The 17,394-nt window shown below is 40.2% G+C and overlaps 1 protein-coding gene across 1 annotated transcript in view; it reads right to left on the bottom strand.

The window, feature by feature from the left end:
- Positions 1-723, bottom strand: part of LOC111470596 (membrane steroid-binding protein 2-like) — a 3,315-nt gene extending 2,592 nt beyond the window's left edge. Inside the window, exon 1 of the mRNA XM_023116154.1 lies at positions 360-723. Within this exon, the coding sequence (XP_022971922.1) occupies positions 360-664 (305 nt within the window). The 5' untranslated portion in view covers positions 665-723. The remainder of the gene's footprint in view (positions 1-359) is intronic.
- Between the last annotated feature and the right edge of the window lie 16,671 nt (positions 724-17,394).

The following is a 17,394-nucleotide window of genomic DNA, read 5'->3' as shown; positions in this document are numbered from 1 at the left end:
AAAAAAAAAAAAAAAAAAAAAAAAAAAAAAAAAAAAAAAAAAAAAAAATCGATGCGGTTCAATGCAGTAGAATCAAATTAAGTTTCATTTTGCAGGAATCAGTAGCTCTTTGAACGAGAAGGAGAGATGTAGAAGGCAAAACGAAGCACAAAATCAATTACTTCAAAAAACTGAAATAAAATATAAAAAGCTTTTGTAAACCTAAAACCGGCTAACATTCCACCTACCATCACGAAATTCAACAAAGACGTTGACACAAGAACTAATTGAAACTGAACCAAAACACATCACGATCATCCAAACACTAAATAGCTAAAACAGAGAGGAAATTTTTCAATAAAAGAAAATTCTCAACCGACCTGCTCTGAGAAACATCGTAGATCTGGCCCTTGATAGCCATGAGCAGAGGCTTCTCAGGATCGGAGCCATCGTATTGCTTCAACTCATCCTCAGAAACCTCACCGATTTGGACAGGCGGAGGGAGAGGCTGTAGCTGCTCCCCTAAGTCCCTAGTATGTGTTCCGTAGTCGGAGGGACCGAAGAAACTGGAAATGAGATAGTAAAAGGCCAATCCAAGAGCCAAGACTGTGAAGAAGGTCGACGGAGAGAGGCCTGTGTAGGCCACGATCGCCTCCTTCAACGTCTCCCAGACTTGCAGAGCCATGGCAGAGGGGGAGAAGAGAGAGAGAGAGAGAGAGACTGAGGAGAATGAGAGAGGAAAAGGGCAGCAGCTTTTTGTTACCAACCTAAAGGTTTTTAATCAAGGGTCACCGTTATTCGTGGACAACATTGAACATCTGCGCCGCACATTTGGGTCATCGTCCTACTTGAAACCAAAAAAACATTTTTAGAAATTATGTTCATGCCCCGGAACTTTGGATAATTGGTTCATTTAGTCCTTAGATTTAAAAGTTTTACTCTTTCATCCTTAAAGTCTATAATAATTTCTTTTCACCCCTCGATCAACTTAATAATATACAAATTCGCATTTACTATTTTATTATAAAATAGTGACGTGGCATAAAAAAAATAGAAAAGATTGATTTTTCCTAAAACTTTGTTAAGTTAACTAGACCATGACTTAGGCCAAAACGCTTTCAGTAGACTAAGTACCATAGGACGGTGAGCTGTAGTGTGTAGGTCTAGACCCTAATACTCCTAGACTAGGAAAGACTCGAGGAGTCAAAACAAAGTCCCCTAGAGTCGAACAACCACGTTAAACCTCCTTAGGGGACCCAGTAGACCTCCTTAATACCTAGAGATGACTAAGGTGACGATAAGAATGTGTTCTATGCTTTAGGGGATTGATAGGAATATCTCCCTAATAAGCATGCACGAGTGAACCAAGTAAAGGTTAGGATGTTATAGTTAGGACGGTTTACACATTGACCTTAATCAATATGTTTCCAGTAGACTGTGCATCCAAGAATCGTGAGCAGCGATCAGAAGTCTAAATCTAAGTGCACCCAAAGATTGGATTAGCCTCGAGGAGCTAACTTTGAGTATCTTAAACCACCTAGATACCCCTAATAACCTAGTAGAACTCCACGACATCCTAGGATGACTAAGGTAGCTCATCTGACAGTTAGTAATATGTCGGTGTCACTAGAGTCTCCACCTCCCATCTCTTCTCCAATACATCCTTAGTGCTATCAATACCCTACCAAATGGTAGTAATACCGGTACTATCGAGCCAATCCTAAGCCATATAGAATAGCACGTTCAAGGTGATCAAATACTCTATCCTTTGCAGTAGAACCTGTCTTAAGAGAGGGCGTGAAACTACATCGGTAAATATAATAGCTAGCAAGTACACGAAGGTTATTATAATAAGAATTAAATCTTTTATTACGAGATCTTAGAGCATAAATTCTAATCCTTAGGAATTACGGATCTCCACAATACTATGATATTGTCCCTGACTTTGCTGTGGACTTTCCCAAAAGGCCTCATCTCAATGGAGATAGTATTCCTAAATTATAAACTAACGTGGGACTTTTATCCAACATCTCCCCTTTAATCAAGGTTCGACTTCTTTTTTTTTATGGAGTCTGACATTTTTTACTATGCCTTCGAGGCTCACAATACTTTTGTTCGACATTTAAGGACTCTATTGCATGACTAAGTTTAGGGCATGACTCTGATACTATATTAGAAATTACGGATCTCCAAAATGGTATGATATTGTCCACTTTAAGCATAAACTTTCATGGCTACTTTGGCTTCTCAAAAGGTCTTGTCCCAATATAAATAGTATTGTTTGATTATAAACTCACGATTATTCTCTAAATTAGCACACCTAATATACGTTCTAATATTTATATAAAGTTATTGCATAAAACATAAATTCATTTTCTATTTATATGGAGAAATTGTTTGCATGGAAGCACATTGCGTTTATGGCATAAAGATAAGTAGCATCGAACCACATTTTCTATTTATACCTCTCTTCATTAATAGTTTTACCTCTTTCTAGAATAGGTGTGAAACACGTGACCCACGTGAAATATGCCAACAATAATCCTTTTTTTATTCAACCCTTTATATCCACGCCTCAGTATATATATATATATATATATTAAAAAAAATTAATTATTTAAAAAATCTTACCGGATACCTTTCACATTAATAATTAAAATCTGATAAAGTTTAAATACGAAACATTATTAATTTTGATAAGAATCTTAAAAGTATGGTATGAATTAGATTGAGTTGTAATTGAATTAGATTGAGTTGTAATTCTATTTTTGGTTAGATTGATTGGAGCTTTCAAATTATCATAAGCGTATTATGCGGAAATATTTTTAGTTAGATTAACGTATTATGCGGAAATATTTCATTCAAAACTTTATCATAAAAACATAACATTAATCTTACCGGTTTTAAAAGGCCTTTAAATAATATAATAAAAATGTCTTATACTAACTAACCTATCGGCTACTATATGGAAATGCAAACTAACCTATACAAATCTATACTCTACTAAATTCAAATTGCAAACTACCTTAGACATGTGTCACAGTCTCTTGGGTTATGACGCTGTTATCAACCGTATAGGATAAAATTACCTTTACTTGAAAAAAATAAGAATAGCAAGGCCTGAATTATTTTTAGAAATACTCAGCAGGCAACCTTGCTATTGGGGTTAGATGTAATGAGACTTATCATATTAGTCTATTTTCCTAGATATCCTAAGCGAGTAATTGAATGTGTATTTAACTATTTTACACACATGCGATTATGGACCCGACTCGTACATCTCCTGAGCCCTTTTTTGTCCGGTAAGCATTCTCTGATAGCTGTTGATGCTGGACACCCATTAAGAATAGCGACCATCATAGCAGCATTATGGTAAACATAATGATCATTTCCCTGCTTCGTAATATACTGTCCATACCATCGTAAAAAAAAATAGGGGTATCCCCTGATGCATGAACACATAATGATGCATGAGGTCCCAACATTTTTCCATTCATTATCATGTATAACAACCCCTCTAGTGTTTTCCTTTATATCATATCATATCTTCCATGTGTATACCGGGGTTGTATCTCATGCCAATTCGTCATTTGCATGTCAATCGTATTATATATCATTCATGTCAAACATAAGTCATCTCATAACTCATCATATCTTCTAACTTATCATATCATATTATGTACATATCATACTATATCATATATCATAGCATTCACATATCATGTCTCGAGTTATCATCAAGCACGTCATATTATAAGATAAACATATCATTCGTCACATATAGCATAACGTTCGCATATATCATATTGTACACACATCATTACATAATCATTCAAACATACAAGCATATGAAACGTACGAAGCCACGGGCCATGTCATCATACAATGTACAGTTATAACCAAACCGATAGTAAGACCACTTGGTTGGTCTTAGTCGGTGTTTCCATAAATTCGAGTAAGTTCGCTTTCCCTTCCTCGAACATGCTCCAAGTATCGTCAGTTGTCGTTTCCTATTAGAATGTCCATCACGTTTCATTAGTAACTCAAATTTGTTAACTTAATTTAACTTAAATCATGAAATTGAATATTATACTGGTCTTAATTGCCTTAATCAAAGTCAATTTCAGCTTCGGGATGGTTGAATCGGTGGAAAATAGGCAATTCCTCCTTTACCAGCTGAGTGAGTGAGTTCGAGTGTGGCACATTGCGCAACAGGGCACTGACATATGCGCAGGTCGAGGTGCGGGTTGTTGCAGGTGACCGGGTCGCAGCCGGTGCTGGGCTGACGACTTACGAGCCTTGGGACTTTGGGTCGTAGGTGGGTTGATGCGGCATTCTCAGGTAGTGGATGTTGGGCTGCAGACGCGAGTACTAGACTGAGGGTCGCTATTTGGGTCGTGGGCAGAAGGATTTGAATATTGGGTTATTTGGTATCCGATCCGGATCCACGGGCTTCATCTTCCTTACCCGATTTCTTCACGATTTTTCTTCTAATTTTCTCTCTTCTTCTGACGCCGTTCCAATGGCTTTTTCGTCGTCCCTTTCCTATGGACTGAGTTGTCTAACCTTCTGGTTACGGTGAACGTGTCAATACGTTAGTATAGCTTGAGAATAGAGGGTTCAACGTATGAAGATTTGTTCATTCCTCGTAGGCATGGATCTTAATTAAAAAGCACGATAGATAGGTGTTGTACTCACTAATTTGTAAAATAATCTCACACACTACGATAGAACGCTCCGATACCAATTTGTGAAAATACTACATCGCGTATTTGTGAAGGAGATGTCGAGGGGGACAAAGAAGGCTGATTTTATAAATAAAAAAAAACTTTTTTTGTTGCTCAGTATTTCTTTGCACTCTGTTTTTTGCTCTTGCAGAATCATGGTATGCACTTCCGTGTACTAGCTAAAGCGTTATGTCTGTCTGGTGGAGACCATATTCACGCCGGTACGGTAGTAGGTAAACTTGAAGGGGAAAGAGACATCACTATCACTTTAGGCTTTGTTGATTTACTACGTGATGATTTCGTTAAAAAAGATCGAAGCCACCGTATTTATTTCACTCAAGATTGGGTCTTTTTACCAAGTGTTCTGCCAGTGACTTTCGGTGGTATTCACGTATGCCTACTCTAACCGAGATTTTTGGAGATGATTCTGTACTACAATTTGGCGGAGGAACTTTGGAGCACGATTGGGGTAATGCACCCTATGTAGCTAACAGAGAATTACTTATTTATACCTTTTCTAACACTAATAATTGGATGAGAGAAACCCTCATAAACTCCTACCATCATCCTCTAAAAAAACTCTTGCACCTTTTCTTTCATCTGACTTTTTCAAATTAACCTTCCTAACCTAACAAATTAACTAAAGTAAACATCAAATTTATTTTCACAAAACTAACCTTCACTCCGACAAAACTTCCCCATAAACTTAAATGATATATTCAACGATTACACCAGACCTGTTTTAGTTATTTCAAGCTGATAATAGTTTCTTCAATTTCCTCTCCTTGTCCTCAAGCAAACTAAGCTTGTCATTTTCTGACGAGACTTCATTTGGAGCTTCTCGAGAACAACCCATTTGAGACACCAACTTTTCATTTCTCTCGTTCTTACCCACGCTTGACTCAGACGACATAGCTTATTTCAGTTTACTCAATTCCCTTCGCAAGTCCACAACGACATTTCCACTTCCATTTTTGCCTCCTCCATTTCGCTTTATCACGAGTGATTATCTCATTCGTGTGTCGTAAACTCACTACCTCTTGTTGGACCTGATTCAGGTTCACGTCGAGTGAGTCTCTCTGTTGAGTTAGTATCTCTATATTTTTCTCCTCCCTCACTAGCTCTTCCACTAGATCATCAATCTTCATTAACAAGTCATTCTCTTTCTCCACACCTTCTTCAATTTTCTTCACGAGTTCAGAGATTATCTTCCCATTCTCTTCCTTCTCTTGTTTGAGATATAAGGAACTCTCACTCAGCTCAGCCACCTCCTTCTCTAACCTTTCAATCTCCATTTCTAAATCTTCTCTTCCATTCTCGTCCTCTTTCTTCTTTCTTTCTCAAATTTCCTTTCCCACCATTGGAGCTCTCTCTCTTTGAGCTCAAGCTCTTTGTTATCTGGTTGTTCATCCTTCTTAAATTTTCTCGTCTTCGATATCGTAATCTCACCAAATCCGTTGTGTATCACCTCATTTCCAACAGTTTCCACCGTCTCACGACTATCGCCATCGTCTTTCGTGCCGCCGTGTTCTTTTATTTTCAGCTCTTCATTTTGGGTTATCAAGAGAATGCTTTCGTTTGTTACGTCATCCAAAGTTAGGTTGATCGTTTCTTCCACCTTTTTCTCGGCTCGATAGTCTCTTGCAAAATGCCCCACTCTGCCACAATTGTAACATTTGTCGGAGTTACAATCCTTCGCATAGTGACCATATTTTTTAATTTATAGTACTGAATGTTGGAATAATATCCTTGACTGCGTCCTCTTCCACGCCAATTTGCTTGGCTTGACTATCTCTTCTCCTTATAATGCACTTCATTTTTGCTGCCTTGACCACCTCGACCATTTTCATGATTTCCACGAGCTCTACGTTGAATATTTTGAGAGCAGAGTACCATTTCATCTTTATTGATACCTTGGTTTCAAGTGCTTGATCGAGTGTCTCCTCCTTCTTCTTACATTGCTCGTGTGCCTCGAGAGAACTGACGAGTTCATCGACTGTGAACGTTGTTAGGTCCTTTGACTCTTCTATCGCACATACAACATTCTCGAAGTTGTTAGTTAATGACCTCAAGATCTTCTCCACAACCCACATTTCGGGTAACATTTCTCCGTTTCAATTTAGTTGGTTTACCACAATTTGTACGCGCGTAATGTAGTCAGATACATTTTCTGACTCTTTCATCTTCATGCTCTCCAATTCACCACGAAGAGTTTGGAGACACACTTGTTTGACTCGGTCAGTTCCTTTGAACACTTTTTCTAAAGTGTCCCATATTTCTTTTGAGGTAGTTGCCCTAGCAATCTTCTCAAAGCCCGACTCATCAACAGCTCGGAATAGCATGTATAATGCTGCTTTATCCTTTGATTGCAATTCTTTTAACGTCTTGTTTTGTGTCGTCGTATAACCCGTGGTATCCTTTGGTTCTTTGAAACCTTCTTCGACCACCTCCCATGCATCTTGAGAACCGAGAAGAGCTTTCATTTGGATGCTTCAATTCTCGTAGTTCGTCTTCGTTAGTCACGACAGCGACATTTGACCCATCACATTCACCATCGGCTCTGATACCAATTTGTTAAAATAAAAATCACTAGTTTGTGAATTAATCTCACACAAACTAACGATAGAACGCTCCAATACCGCTTTGTAAAAATACTACTCGCATATTTGTGAAAGAGATGTCGAGAGAGTGAGAGACAAGGAGACAAAGAACGCTGATTTTATAAAAAAAAAAACTTTTTCTATTGCTCTCTATTTATTTGCTCTCTGTTTTTTGCTCTCACTTTTTTTTTTGTCTGACTTTTCAGGAAAAGGACTATTTATACTTTTTTAACACTAATAATAGGGTGAGAGAAACGCTCATAAACCCCTACCATCATTCCCTACAAAATTATGGGCCAAATTAACTTTCCTAACCTAACAAATTAAAGTTAACATTAAGTTTATTTTAACAAAACTAACCTTCACCATTTTAAGTTTATTCCAACATTGTTTGGCTTACCTAGACGTTCTAGATCTTTGTTGAGTCCTTCCTCAAAGTCTTGCTTTCTACATGGTGTAAGTGGAATTTTTCTTGATCTCATCGGCGATACTCTTTCCGACGTTCTCTTTGTCTTCTCCAATATTCTCACTCTCTCTCTCTTGCAGGTGGTTTCTGGGAAGGCTGAGAATTGTTTTGGTACGTTTGGCATGCCGTGGGGGTCAAGGACAAGTGTGGCTAAGAGGAGAATGAGAATTCTGGTGCCTAGATTTCTAGATTTCTGCTAACCTAAAATCACTGTTGTCATCTTAGTCTAAGTTCTTATATGGAATTTAACTCTTAAACGTCATCATAAATCATAACTTCATCTTATAAATATAACATCAACTTGAAAACATGGCCATGGTATTATGTGTTTGAAAACATAATTCAAAACAAGATAAAAACAATAATGATAAATAAAATAAAAACATGGGGTCGGGAAGTAGCCCACGACCTGCGTATCTTAAGAAATTCTCAGTAAGTGACCCCACTATTGGGGTCGGGAAAATGCAAACACATGCAACTCATGCTCTAGGAACCTATCGTTAAAACCATCATAGAGATGACCTTCAGTCCGAACTAAATTGGATGTGTAGTACTTCCGTACAAACTACCCATACGTGCAAGTGTGAATCCCCAGACTGTTCGCACCCCCTAGACCCATCATAGTCGAGCTAGCTATCTGTAGCAACGTCCAGAGGTCAACAGACCCCTAAGTGTCATGTGAGGCATGATCACCATTATCATCATAGTGTACGTGTCCGTACTCGTCATCGTAAAAGGGGAAATAGCCCAATGTTTATGTATGCATAGAATGTATGAAGTCCCTATGGTTTCTAATCTTTAAAACATCTTTATGACATAACCCTAATTTCATCCTTATATTACTATAAGTAATATATGTGCATTGATCTTTATACATTCATCATCATTAACATTAACTAGGATTGTGTCCTATGAAACATCATCGTCATCATTATGAAATTTAAAACATGCATCTCATCTTAATATAGAAATAACATCATATTAAGGAAATTCCACAACCTTTCATACATCATCATCATCATATATCGTCATCATTTAGCAACTTCATAATCATCGTATAACATCATAAGTTATCATCATATAATTCATTTACGTTATCATACGTCATACAACATGCGTTATTCATAACTGGAGCCTCTGCGATAGGTGAGAATGGGATGACGAACCAAAGTGATCAAGGAATGAAGTCTTAACTTTTTCCTTTTTTTTTTGTTGCTTAAAACTGTGCACCTTTTCTCATTTTTATAGCAATAATTAAAGACACAACAACACTTTAAGCATGACCGAAGTGGCCAGCTGAAATCATGCCACTCCATTGGACGTAGCCGAGCTCTATGCCGATTTATCTAATAGTCGACGGTCATAACAATAATCAACGGTTTATCTAAAAGACCACAGGTTTATCTAACAACCTCTTCCTAAAACTTGTGGTATATTTACCTTATTGATTTCACTCGCGCCAGAGACTTAGTGTAGATGTCTCCAAGCTGTTCCTCTGTTTATATGAAGTCAATCTTGATTAGCCCCCGATCTACACACTCTCGGATGTAATGGATCATGATCTCTATGTGCTTGCTTCGGTCGTGCAAAATTGGGCTTTTGATCAGAGAGATCATAGGTTTGTTGTCCACGTAAAGCATTGGTGGATCGTCTTCTCTTTCGATAAGCTCCTCCATCAGCCGTGTAAGCCAGACCCCCTATGTGGTCGCCGTCAAAGAAACTATTAACTCTGCTTCGCAAGAAGACAAAGCAACTACCTTTTGTTTAGTTGATTGCCAGCAAATCGCGCTGCCTGAGAGGAAGTAAATTATCTTGCTAGTGCTCTTACGATCATCAACGTCACCGACCATGTCAATATCTGTTGGTTTTTATGTCCTAAAACTCATAGTTTGTAAACAAAAACATATTATATTTTCAATAAAGTTTTATTGATGTTTATTCAGTAAAGATTGTTATTGAATAAAGTGAATTTTACAATTATTAATCTAAATCCAATAAACTAAGAAAACTCTAACAATAGTATGATTACTTGAACTATATGTAGAGACATAAGAGTAGATCAAGTTCAAGTATATAGTCAAAATGATCTATAGTACCAAGATAAGGTTACCTTATCCTGGGGACACTATGGATGCAGCCCACTTTTGTATATGACATAAACAATGTGATTACTAAATTGTACATGCGGAGACATGTGAGTGGGGGCGTCCTATGCAATGAGTATTGCATAAGATCGGATCATGAAGGAAATCACTCTCACTTTATAATATCATTTACTGATGAGATTGATTTTCTTTTCATTCGATGACCTAGGTAACTCGATCTTATTCCTGAGTTAATCATGAATTGTTGTTTATTCGGAATTATCCTTTGCATGGGTGAGAGTGGCTCGAGTTCGCCGACTCAATAGGCCTCTCATTTCAGGAGTAAGACTGGGTGAATGGCTAGGGACGTGGGGTGTAAGATGAAATTCACTCCTACCCGCTTTTAGGGATAGTAGAGAGGTTGTTCCCTTAAGTACTGACTCCAAGTCTTGAACAAGGGGCCCCACCCTCTCATTGGCCCGAGCGGGATTCGGTTTGGTGGTTGGGACCACAAACCAATTGCTCATTAGAGGATCAATGAGACTTAAGGAACAATAAGTAACTTTAGGGGTAAACGGTAAATTGATCCAGCTCTATTTACGAACAACCTGTGAAGGATCGACTTACTAATCATGGTTATATCAAATGGACATAAATATATCTATAGTGAGGGGAGTGCAACTTCTAGCCTATAGTGGAGTGTCCTAGTAGTTAACGAATGTTGGTTAACAAGGTTAATGAGTTTAGCCGGTTAATCTCGAATTGTTGGAGCCCATGATCTGTAGGTCCATTAGGTCCCTCTACTAGCTCATATCAGACTAAATCTTAGAACAACATAATGAGTGAGTTCGAAGTGTTCGAATTCAAATTAGGGAATACACGTTAAATATATACGACATTTTGCTTTAATTATGAATTAAACAAAAAAAAAAAAAAGAATTGGAGATATTTAAATAAGATTTAAATATTTTAATTATGAATAGGATTCATAATCAATATTTGCCAGAATTGATTGGGATTGATATTTGATTTAATGTTAAATATTAATGGTTTAATTAATCATTTAATATTATTTTGATTTGAAATTAATTATTTAAATTAATTATTCGAATTCAAAATATTGACTTCATTTAAAGGAAAAATCCATGTTTGAGTTAGTGGAATTTTGAGATGTCAAAATTTGGTTTAACCAAACTTGCATGCTTGCCAAATAAACCCCACAAATTTTAGTGGAATTTTGAGTGTCAAACGTTGGTGAACTCAAACTTCCATGCTTGCCACATAATCCCAAACATTTGAGTGGAATTTTGAGTGTCAAAATTTGGTAATCTTAAATTTGCATGAACATGCAAAGATACTCTATAAATAGAGTGATTGTGGTACATGGAAAGTCTTCCAAAGGAAAAACCTTGAGAAAAAAATCTCACAAACTCTCTCCTCATATATACTAAATCCCTCCCAAGTTTAGTCACTCACCAGATTTCACAATTCTGTTCTAAGGCCGGAGAATAGTGGAGAAGACACTAGTGGTAGTTTGAAACTGGTTCGTGAGGAAAAAGAAACTTGAGCGACAAAAGGTTAGTATTCAAACTCATTTAATTTTAATGCTTTTGAACATGCTAGCTAATTTACTATAATTGATGTACTTAGAGTACCTAAGATCCAAATTGCTTCCGCATGTGTTATATTAACACCATCACTATCACTGTAGGCGACCAGATCAAGCTTCTTCCTTCCTCTCCCTGCACATTATCTCACACCCCAGCCTCTGGTTCTGGGCACATAGCGCAGGATGCGCTTGACAGTCACAAGATGCTCCTCCCTAGGTGCTTACATAAACCTACTCATGTATCCAACGAAATAGGCGAGGTCTGAGTGTGTGTTTACCAGATAGTGCAAACTCTCGACGATGTTGCGATAATTGGTGACATCGACCACTGACGTAGTGCCGGCCTTCCTTAGCTGGAGTCGGGCCTCCATTTGCAACCTTATAGGGTTACTGTCTGCCAGCATAGCTGTTTCCAACAGTTTCTTCGTGTATGCACCTTGACAAATGGTAATGTCGACAATATTCTACTGCACTCCGATGCCGAGGTAGTAGCTGAGCGCACCGAGATCACTCATCTTAAAGGTCCTTGACATCTCTCTTGAATCTTCCAAGAACTTCCATGTCGCCTCTAGTGATTATGAGATTGTCGATGTACACTCCTATGATCAGCCACTGCTCGCCGTGGTTGTGCGTGTACATGCCATGCTCAAAGGCACAACACTTAAACTTGACCGACAATAGGGTACTGTCGAGCTTCACGTTTCAGGCTCGTGATGTTTGTCGAAGCCCATAGAGTGCCTTGTGTAGGCATAATACCTTACTAGGGTTATCATTGTCAATGAAGTCAAGTAGTTGTCGAACGTAGACGGTCTCCTTCAGCTCTAGTTGAGAAAAGATCACTTCACGTTCATGTGATGGTCCTCCTAAGAGTGATGTGCCGCGATCACCAACAACAAGAGGACAGATTCCAACCTTGCCACCAACGCGAACACTTCTTCGAAGTCCACCCCCTTGCTTCTGGACGTAGCCCTTCGCCACCAGACAGGCCTTGTGCTTCACAACTTCTTCCTCTTCGTTACGCTTCAGATTGAACACTCATTTGAGTCCTATGGCTCGATGTCCTGGCGACATGTCCTCTAGACTCCATGTCTTGTTCTCATTGATGGATGCCATCTTTTCCTGCATTGCCTTCAGCCAACACAAGTTGTTCTTTTCTTCAGCTAAACAGTTGGGTTTATTCGCGCTGATGGCATGCAATTCGGCCACCTCTTCTTCGAGCTCGCGCGCTGCCAGTCCTAGTAGTTCACCTTCTCCTAATAGGTCTTCAATCTTTCGGTAACTGGCCGCCAGACCATCATCGTGATCCGCATCCAGCGTCGAATCTGCAGTATGTGGTGTTGCGAACTCTACTAGTTCAGGGGGCGCAGCAGGAGTTGCAGCCGGTGTTGGCATAGGCGTGCCTGGTGTTGCGCTCCTCCTTCTCCCAACTTGGTGACAAGGTACTTCCCCGTGAATTGTTTTGGGTTCTGATCCGCCTCGGCCATGTTGTTCCACCGCCAGAAGGTGTTCTCGTTGAAGACGTCATCGCGCGACATGTGAGCTCGCCCCCACCAGATCATAGAGCCTGTACGCCTTTCTCCCAAGTTTGTAGCTGATGAAGACGACCTTCAACCCCCTGAGATCGAGCTTGGTGAGGTGGGGACGCGTGATCTTCATGTACGCGACGTAGCCAAACACTCGGAGATGATGTACCGCAAGCTTCACATTGTGGTCTCTTCCCACATTCTTGTTGTACTAGACCTCGTGTGGTGTCTTCCCTTCAAGGCTTCACATTGGCGATCGGTTGAGGAGGTAGACAACCGTCATGACCGCCTCTCCCTAGAACCTTTCGGGCATGTCGGTCGTCATTAGTAGTGATCTTGCCGTCCCGACGATGATTTGGTTTTAGTGCTCCACCACCTCGTTCTACAGGGAAGTAGGACGTCGTTAGGTGCCGTTGCGTGTTGAAATCGTTACAGTACCTGTCGAAGCTCGTCGAGGTGTATTCTCTACCTCGATCCGTGCAAAACACTCGCATCTTATTCTCACATTCGGCCTCTGTGCACGCTTGAACGTGTTTAATCGCCTCCACCAATTCACTCTTTGCTTCTAGCAGGATTAGCCACATGAAGCGGCTCTTGTCATCGAATAATAGGAGGAAGAGAGCCTTGCCGTCTGGGATCGCTGGCTTGAAGGGCCCACAGAGATCACCGTGTACGAGCTCTAACGGCTCACTGACGCGGTAGGATGCCTGCAAAAAAGGGGTGCACTTCTGCTTGCTGATGAGACACCCGTCACACACACTTATTCACGCTTTCGATTGCCAGCAAATCGTACACCATCTCCTCCTTGTGTAGTTTCTATAGAGCAGGAAAGCTCCAAGCTGCTTCTTTGGTTCTAACCAAGAGACTTGACCGATTGTTTTATCTTCAACTCCAAGATGTAGAGGCGGTTCGTCGTGCGCCGAACTTGCATGACAAGCCGTCGTCGATCGTTGCAGATCTTGAGCAGCCTACACTCGATGTAGATGTAGCAGCCGATCTCATCGAGTTGACCCAAGCTCACAAAGTTAGCTAAATCAGCTCCCTAGCTAGTGCCTTTACCACGCCCAGCTGAAGCTTTTCCTCGGGATCTATCGAACCTTCCCCGACGACGCTCACTGGAGCAGCGCTGCTGTCGATTGCTTCTGTGGATTTGAAATTGGAATTGGGGAAGACAGTTAACACCGATGCGGTCACCATGAAAAGTGTTGGCTTTTCCTCCTCGGATTGGGCCACATGGGCCTTCTCCTTATTCCTGGGCTTGCTCTAGCAATCCTTGTCCAGGTGCCCTTTTTTCCTATAAATCGAGCACCAGATTGGCCCGCCATCAGCTGACACCTTCTGCTCTTCTTCTTTCCCACGTGCACCCCTGAGGTTTACATTGCTTGTTGCTGTCTTTTTCACCAGAGGACCCGCCGCTCTCACCAGAGTTGTCACAAAGCTTCAGGCTTACAAGTCACTCCTCTTTAGTGAGGATAAGACGACCCTACTTGTTGACAGCTATAGTGGCATGCTTCTTCCTCTGCTCGACGTTGCGAAATCTTTCAGTCACCTCTTCCACCGTTAGGTCGTCCATGTCAAGCAATATTTCGATCAAAATCTCGACTTACTTGAGGTGATCTGGGGCAACCTGTAGTATCTTCTTCACGATCTCCGTCTCGTTGATGCTCCCACCGAGAGTGGTGATGCTATTGGCGAGCCCCGTGATCCGCATAGAAAAATCATCAACAGATTCGTCGTCCTTAAAGCAGATCTCCAAGAACTCCTTCCGCAATTGCTCGACGTTGGACTCTCGTACTCGCTGCACACCAACCCTGTGGGATTTGATCCACTCCTAGGCCGATTGCGCGGTGCACTTGGTGGAGAGAGACGCCAGCATCTCTGGAGGCACAGCCCACAGTATGGCGGCAAATGTCAGCCAATCCTCTCGATACTCAATCACTTCTCCTTCCTTCGGCTCGACAGCGTATCAATGCCCTTGCGCCTGCAGGTTGACGTGCATCAATAAAGCCTACTCGTTGTAGTTGGACCTTGTCAGCATCAGATATTGTGCAGAGGCGGTCATCTCTTTGATCACTCACTCGATGACAACTCAGCGTTCATCTTCGCGGCGTCGACCTCTTGGTAGTAGTGATGGAGATACCAGAGCTCGGTTGCGGCGTGGAGGAGTGTGTGAGCCTGTCCGAGATGGATCCCACGACGTGTGCAGCTTCGTGTTTTAGTGCATCTTCTTTACCTCGAAACAAAGCTCTGATACCACTTATTGTCTCTTAGCCGAAGCCTCTGCGATCGGTGAAAATGGGAACGACGAACAGAAGTGATCGAGGAATGGAGTCTGAGTTTTTCCATTTTTTGTGCGGCTTAAAACCATGCAACTTTTCTCATTTTTATAGCAGTAATTAAAGACACAACAACACTTTAAGCATGACCGAAGTAACCAGCTGATCACACCACTCCATTGGACGCAGTCGAGCTCTATGCCGATTTATCTAACCGTCGATAGTCATGGCAACAATCGATAATTTATCTAAAAGACCACAGGTTTATCTAACAACATCCACCGAAATTCTCGTGTTTTCCCGCGACTGCTCTAAGTTTTTTTTTTTTTCTTTATTTCTACTTACCGTTACCAATAAGAAAGCTTTTAAAACTCGCGGCTAAATTTAACGTAAAGCATTTTGAACTCTAAAAATTTAAATGTCTCTGAAATCATATCTATGTATCTAAGATATCATGATTTTTAATTTGAGTTCTTTGTTCTTCATACTTGTAAGTTCAAGAAATTTAATTCTTATAATCATGAAAGAGTTCTCGAAGGTAAGTTGAGTCATCATCTCATCTACCTAACTTAAGTCTTAATTCTATGCAGCCATTTAGTCTACCACCCTCTCAATGTGGGTTTATTGAATTCTATATAGAAGACCTAATATATAATCTGAGACATTTTTCTATCTATATCAATTTAGGACACACGATCGGTACGAAATCATGCAACAACCAACCAAAGCAGTAAAATCATACGTGACATTCCACCAATTGAGATGAGGCATTCCACCAATCTTTGAGAGGAATCTCGTTAATCAAGGTGAAAATATTTCAATAATCGAGATGAGAATTATGGTATACTAAAAAGGTAAGAAAGTCTTTTGGTAACATAAGGTATGGATTAAGGCAGGGATAGGCTAGGTTCTGTTCATTAGGGTGTCATGTTGGGTTAATGGTTCTCAAAGTACTTGATCCTGATAAGAGCCTAAATGGCTAGGTCTAGTCTTAAAGCAATGGTTTAAGTTCTTTGTTCATGAGTTAAACTAAAAGAAATTCAACTTGACAACTAAGTGGACAATAAAGAGACGTTAATAACAAAGTAGCATTCACATGCTTAAACATGCAAACAACGTAATCATATCATTTTAACGCTTCGATCTCTTTTTTTTTTCTTTTTTCTTTCGATTAAATAGTTCCTTTAAGTCTTTTTAGGGTTAGTATGAGCTAGGAATGGAATCTTATGATACAAAATTAATTAATTGAACTCTTTAATTAATCAAATTTCATTCCTTAACACTAATTGAGTCACCTAAGTCGAGCCGTCAATCTGAGTCAATTTTGTCGTCAAGCTGAGCTTATCGCGTTGCCAAGCTGAGTCTACGCAGGAATGAGGTAGTGCATTATTCGAGTTAAGCGTAGGTTGTGCGGGTCGGGTCGAGGCACACTGGGCTAGTACGTTGCGGGCTAGACTGTATTGGGTCGTGCACTTCTAGGTCGTGGACGTTGTAGTAGTGTGGTTCACCCGTAACAGAGGCCCAAGAGCAATACAATCTAAAATCCGACAGTTCGTCTCCTTTACCCGACTAGTGCTGATGATGAAACTTCGATATCCCTTCGTCTCCAGCGAATTTTGCATTGATTTGATTACACTGCTCACGGTGACGACAAAACTTCTGGTGATCTGTTACGTATTCTATAATGTTAAGTTTCGGCTACAAGGTTTCTTTCTTTCTTTACTCTTTGACTTTCTGGTTATTGGTGCAAATCTCACGATTTTCGGCCAGGTTTGAAAATTTCTTCTTTTTTTTAAAAAACAATTGAAACTGTTACACCCATGTCATTATTGTAATGTGTTGACACCTCATTATGTGAAAATCTACCCTCATTTGCCAAGGGCTTGGAGTTCTGATATGGGCAGATAGATGCAACGGAAGGCACACCATGTCATGTGTCTTCCAAATAACCATCCATATTAAAGGAATAGTATCAATGGTTGCAAGCAGAGAAGTCAGGGGTCAGACAAGACAAGTATCGGTTACGTGCCAAGTTGAGCACAACGCATATCCTTATGGGAGGGACAACCTATCTACAGAGAGGTAGCCAAGTGGGAGTGAGGAAGGCCCGAGTAAATGGGCTACTCACCT

Source organism: Cucurbita maxima, unplaced genomic scaffold (assembly GCF_002738345.1).
Source record: "Cucurbita maxima cultivar Rimu unplaced genomic scaffold, Cmax_1.0 Cma_Scf00046, whole genome shotgun sequence".
NCBI lineage: Eukaryota > Viridiplantae > Streptophyta > Magnoliopsida > Cucurbitales > Cucurbitaceae > Cucurbita > Cucurbita maxima.
The sequence above is the reverse complement of the archived record's forward strand: the minus strand, read 5'-3'. Positions and strand labels throughout refer to the sequence as shown.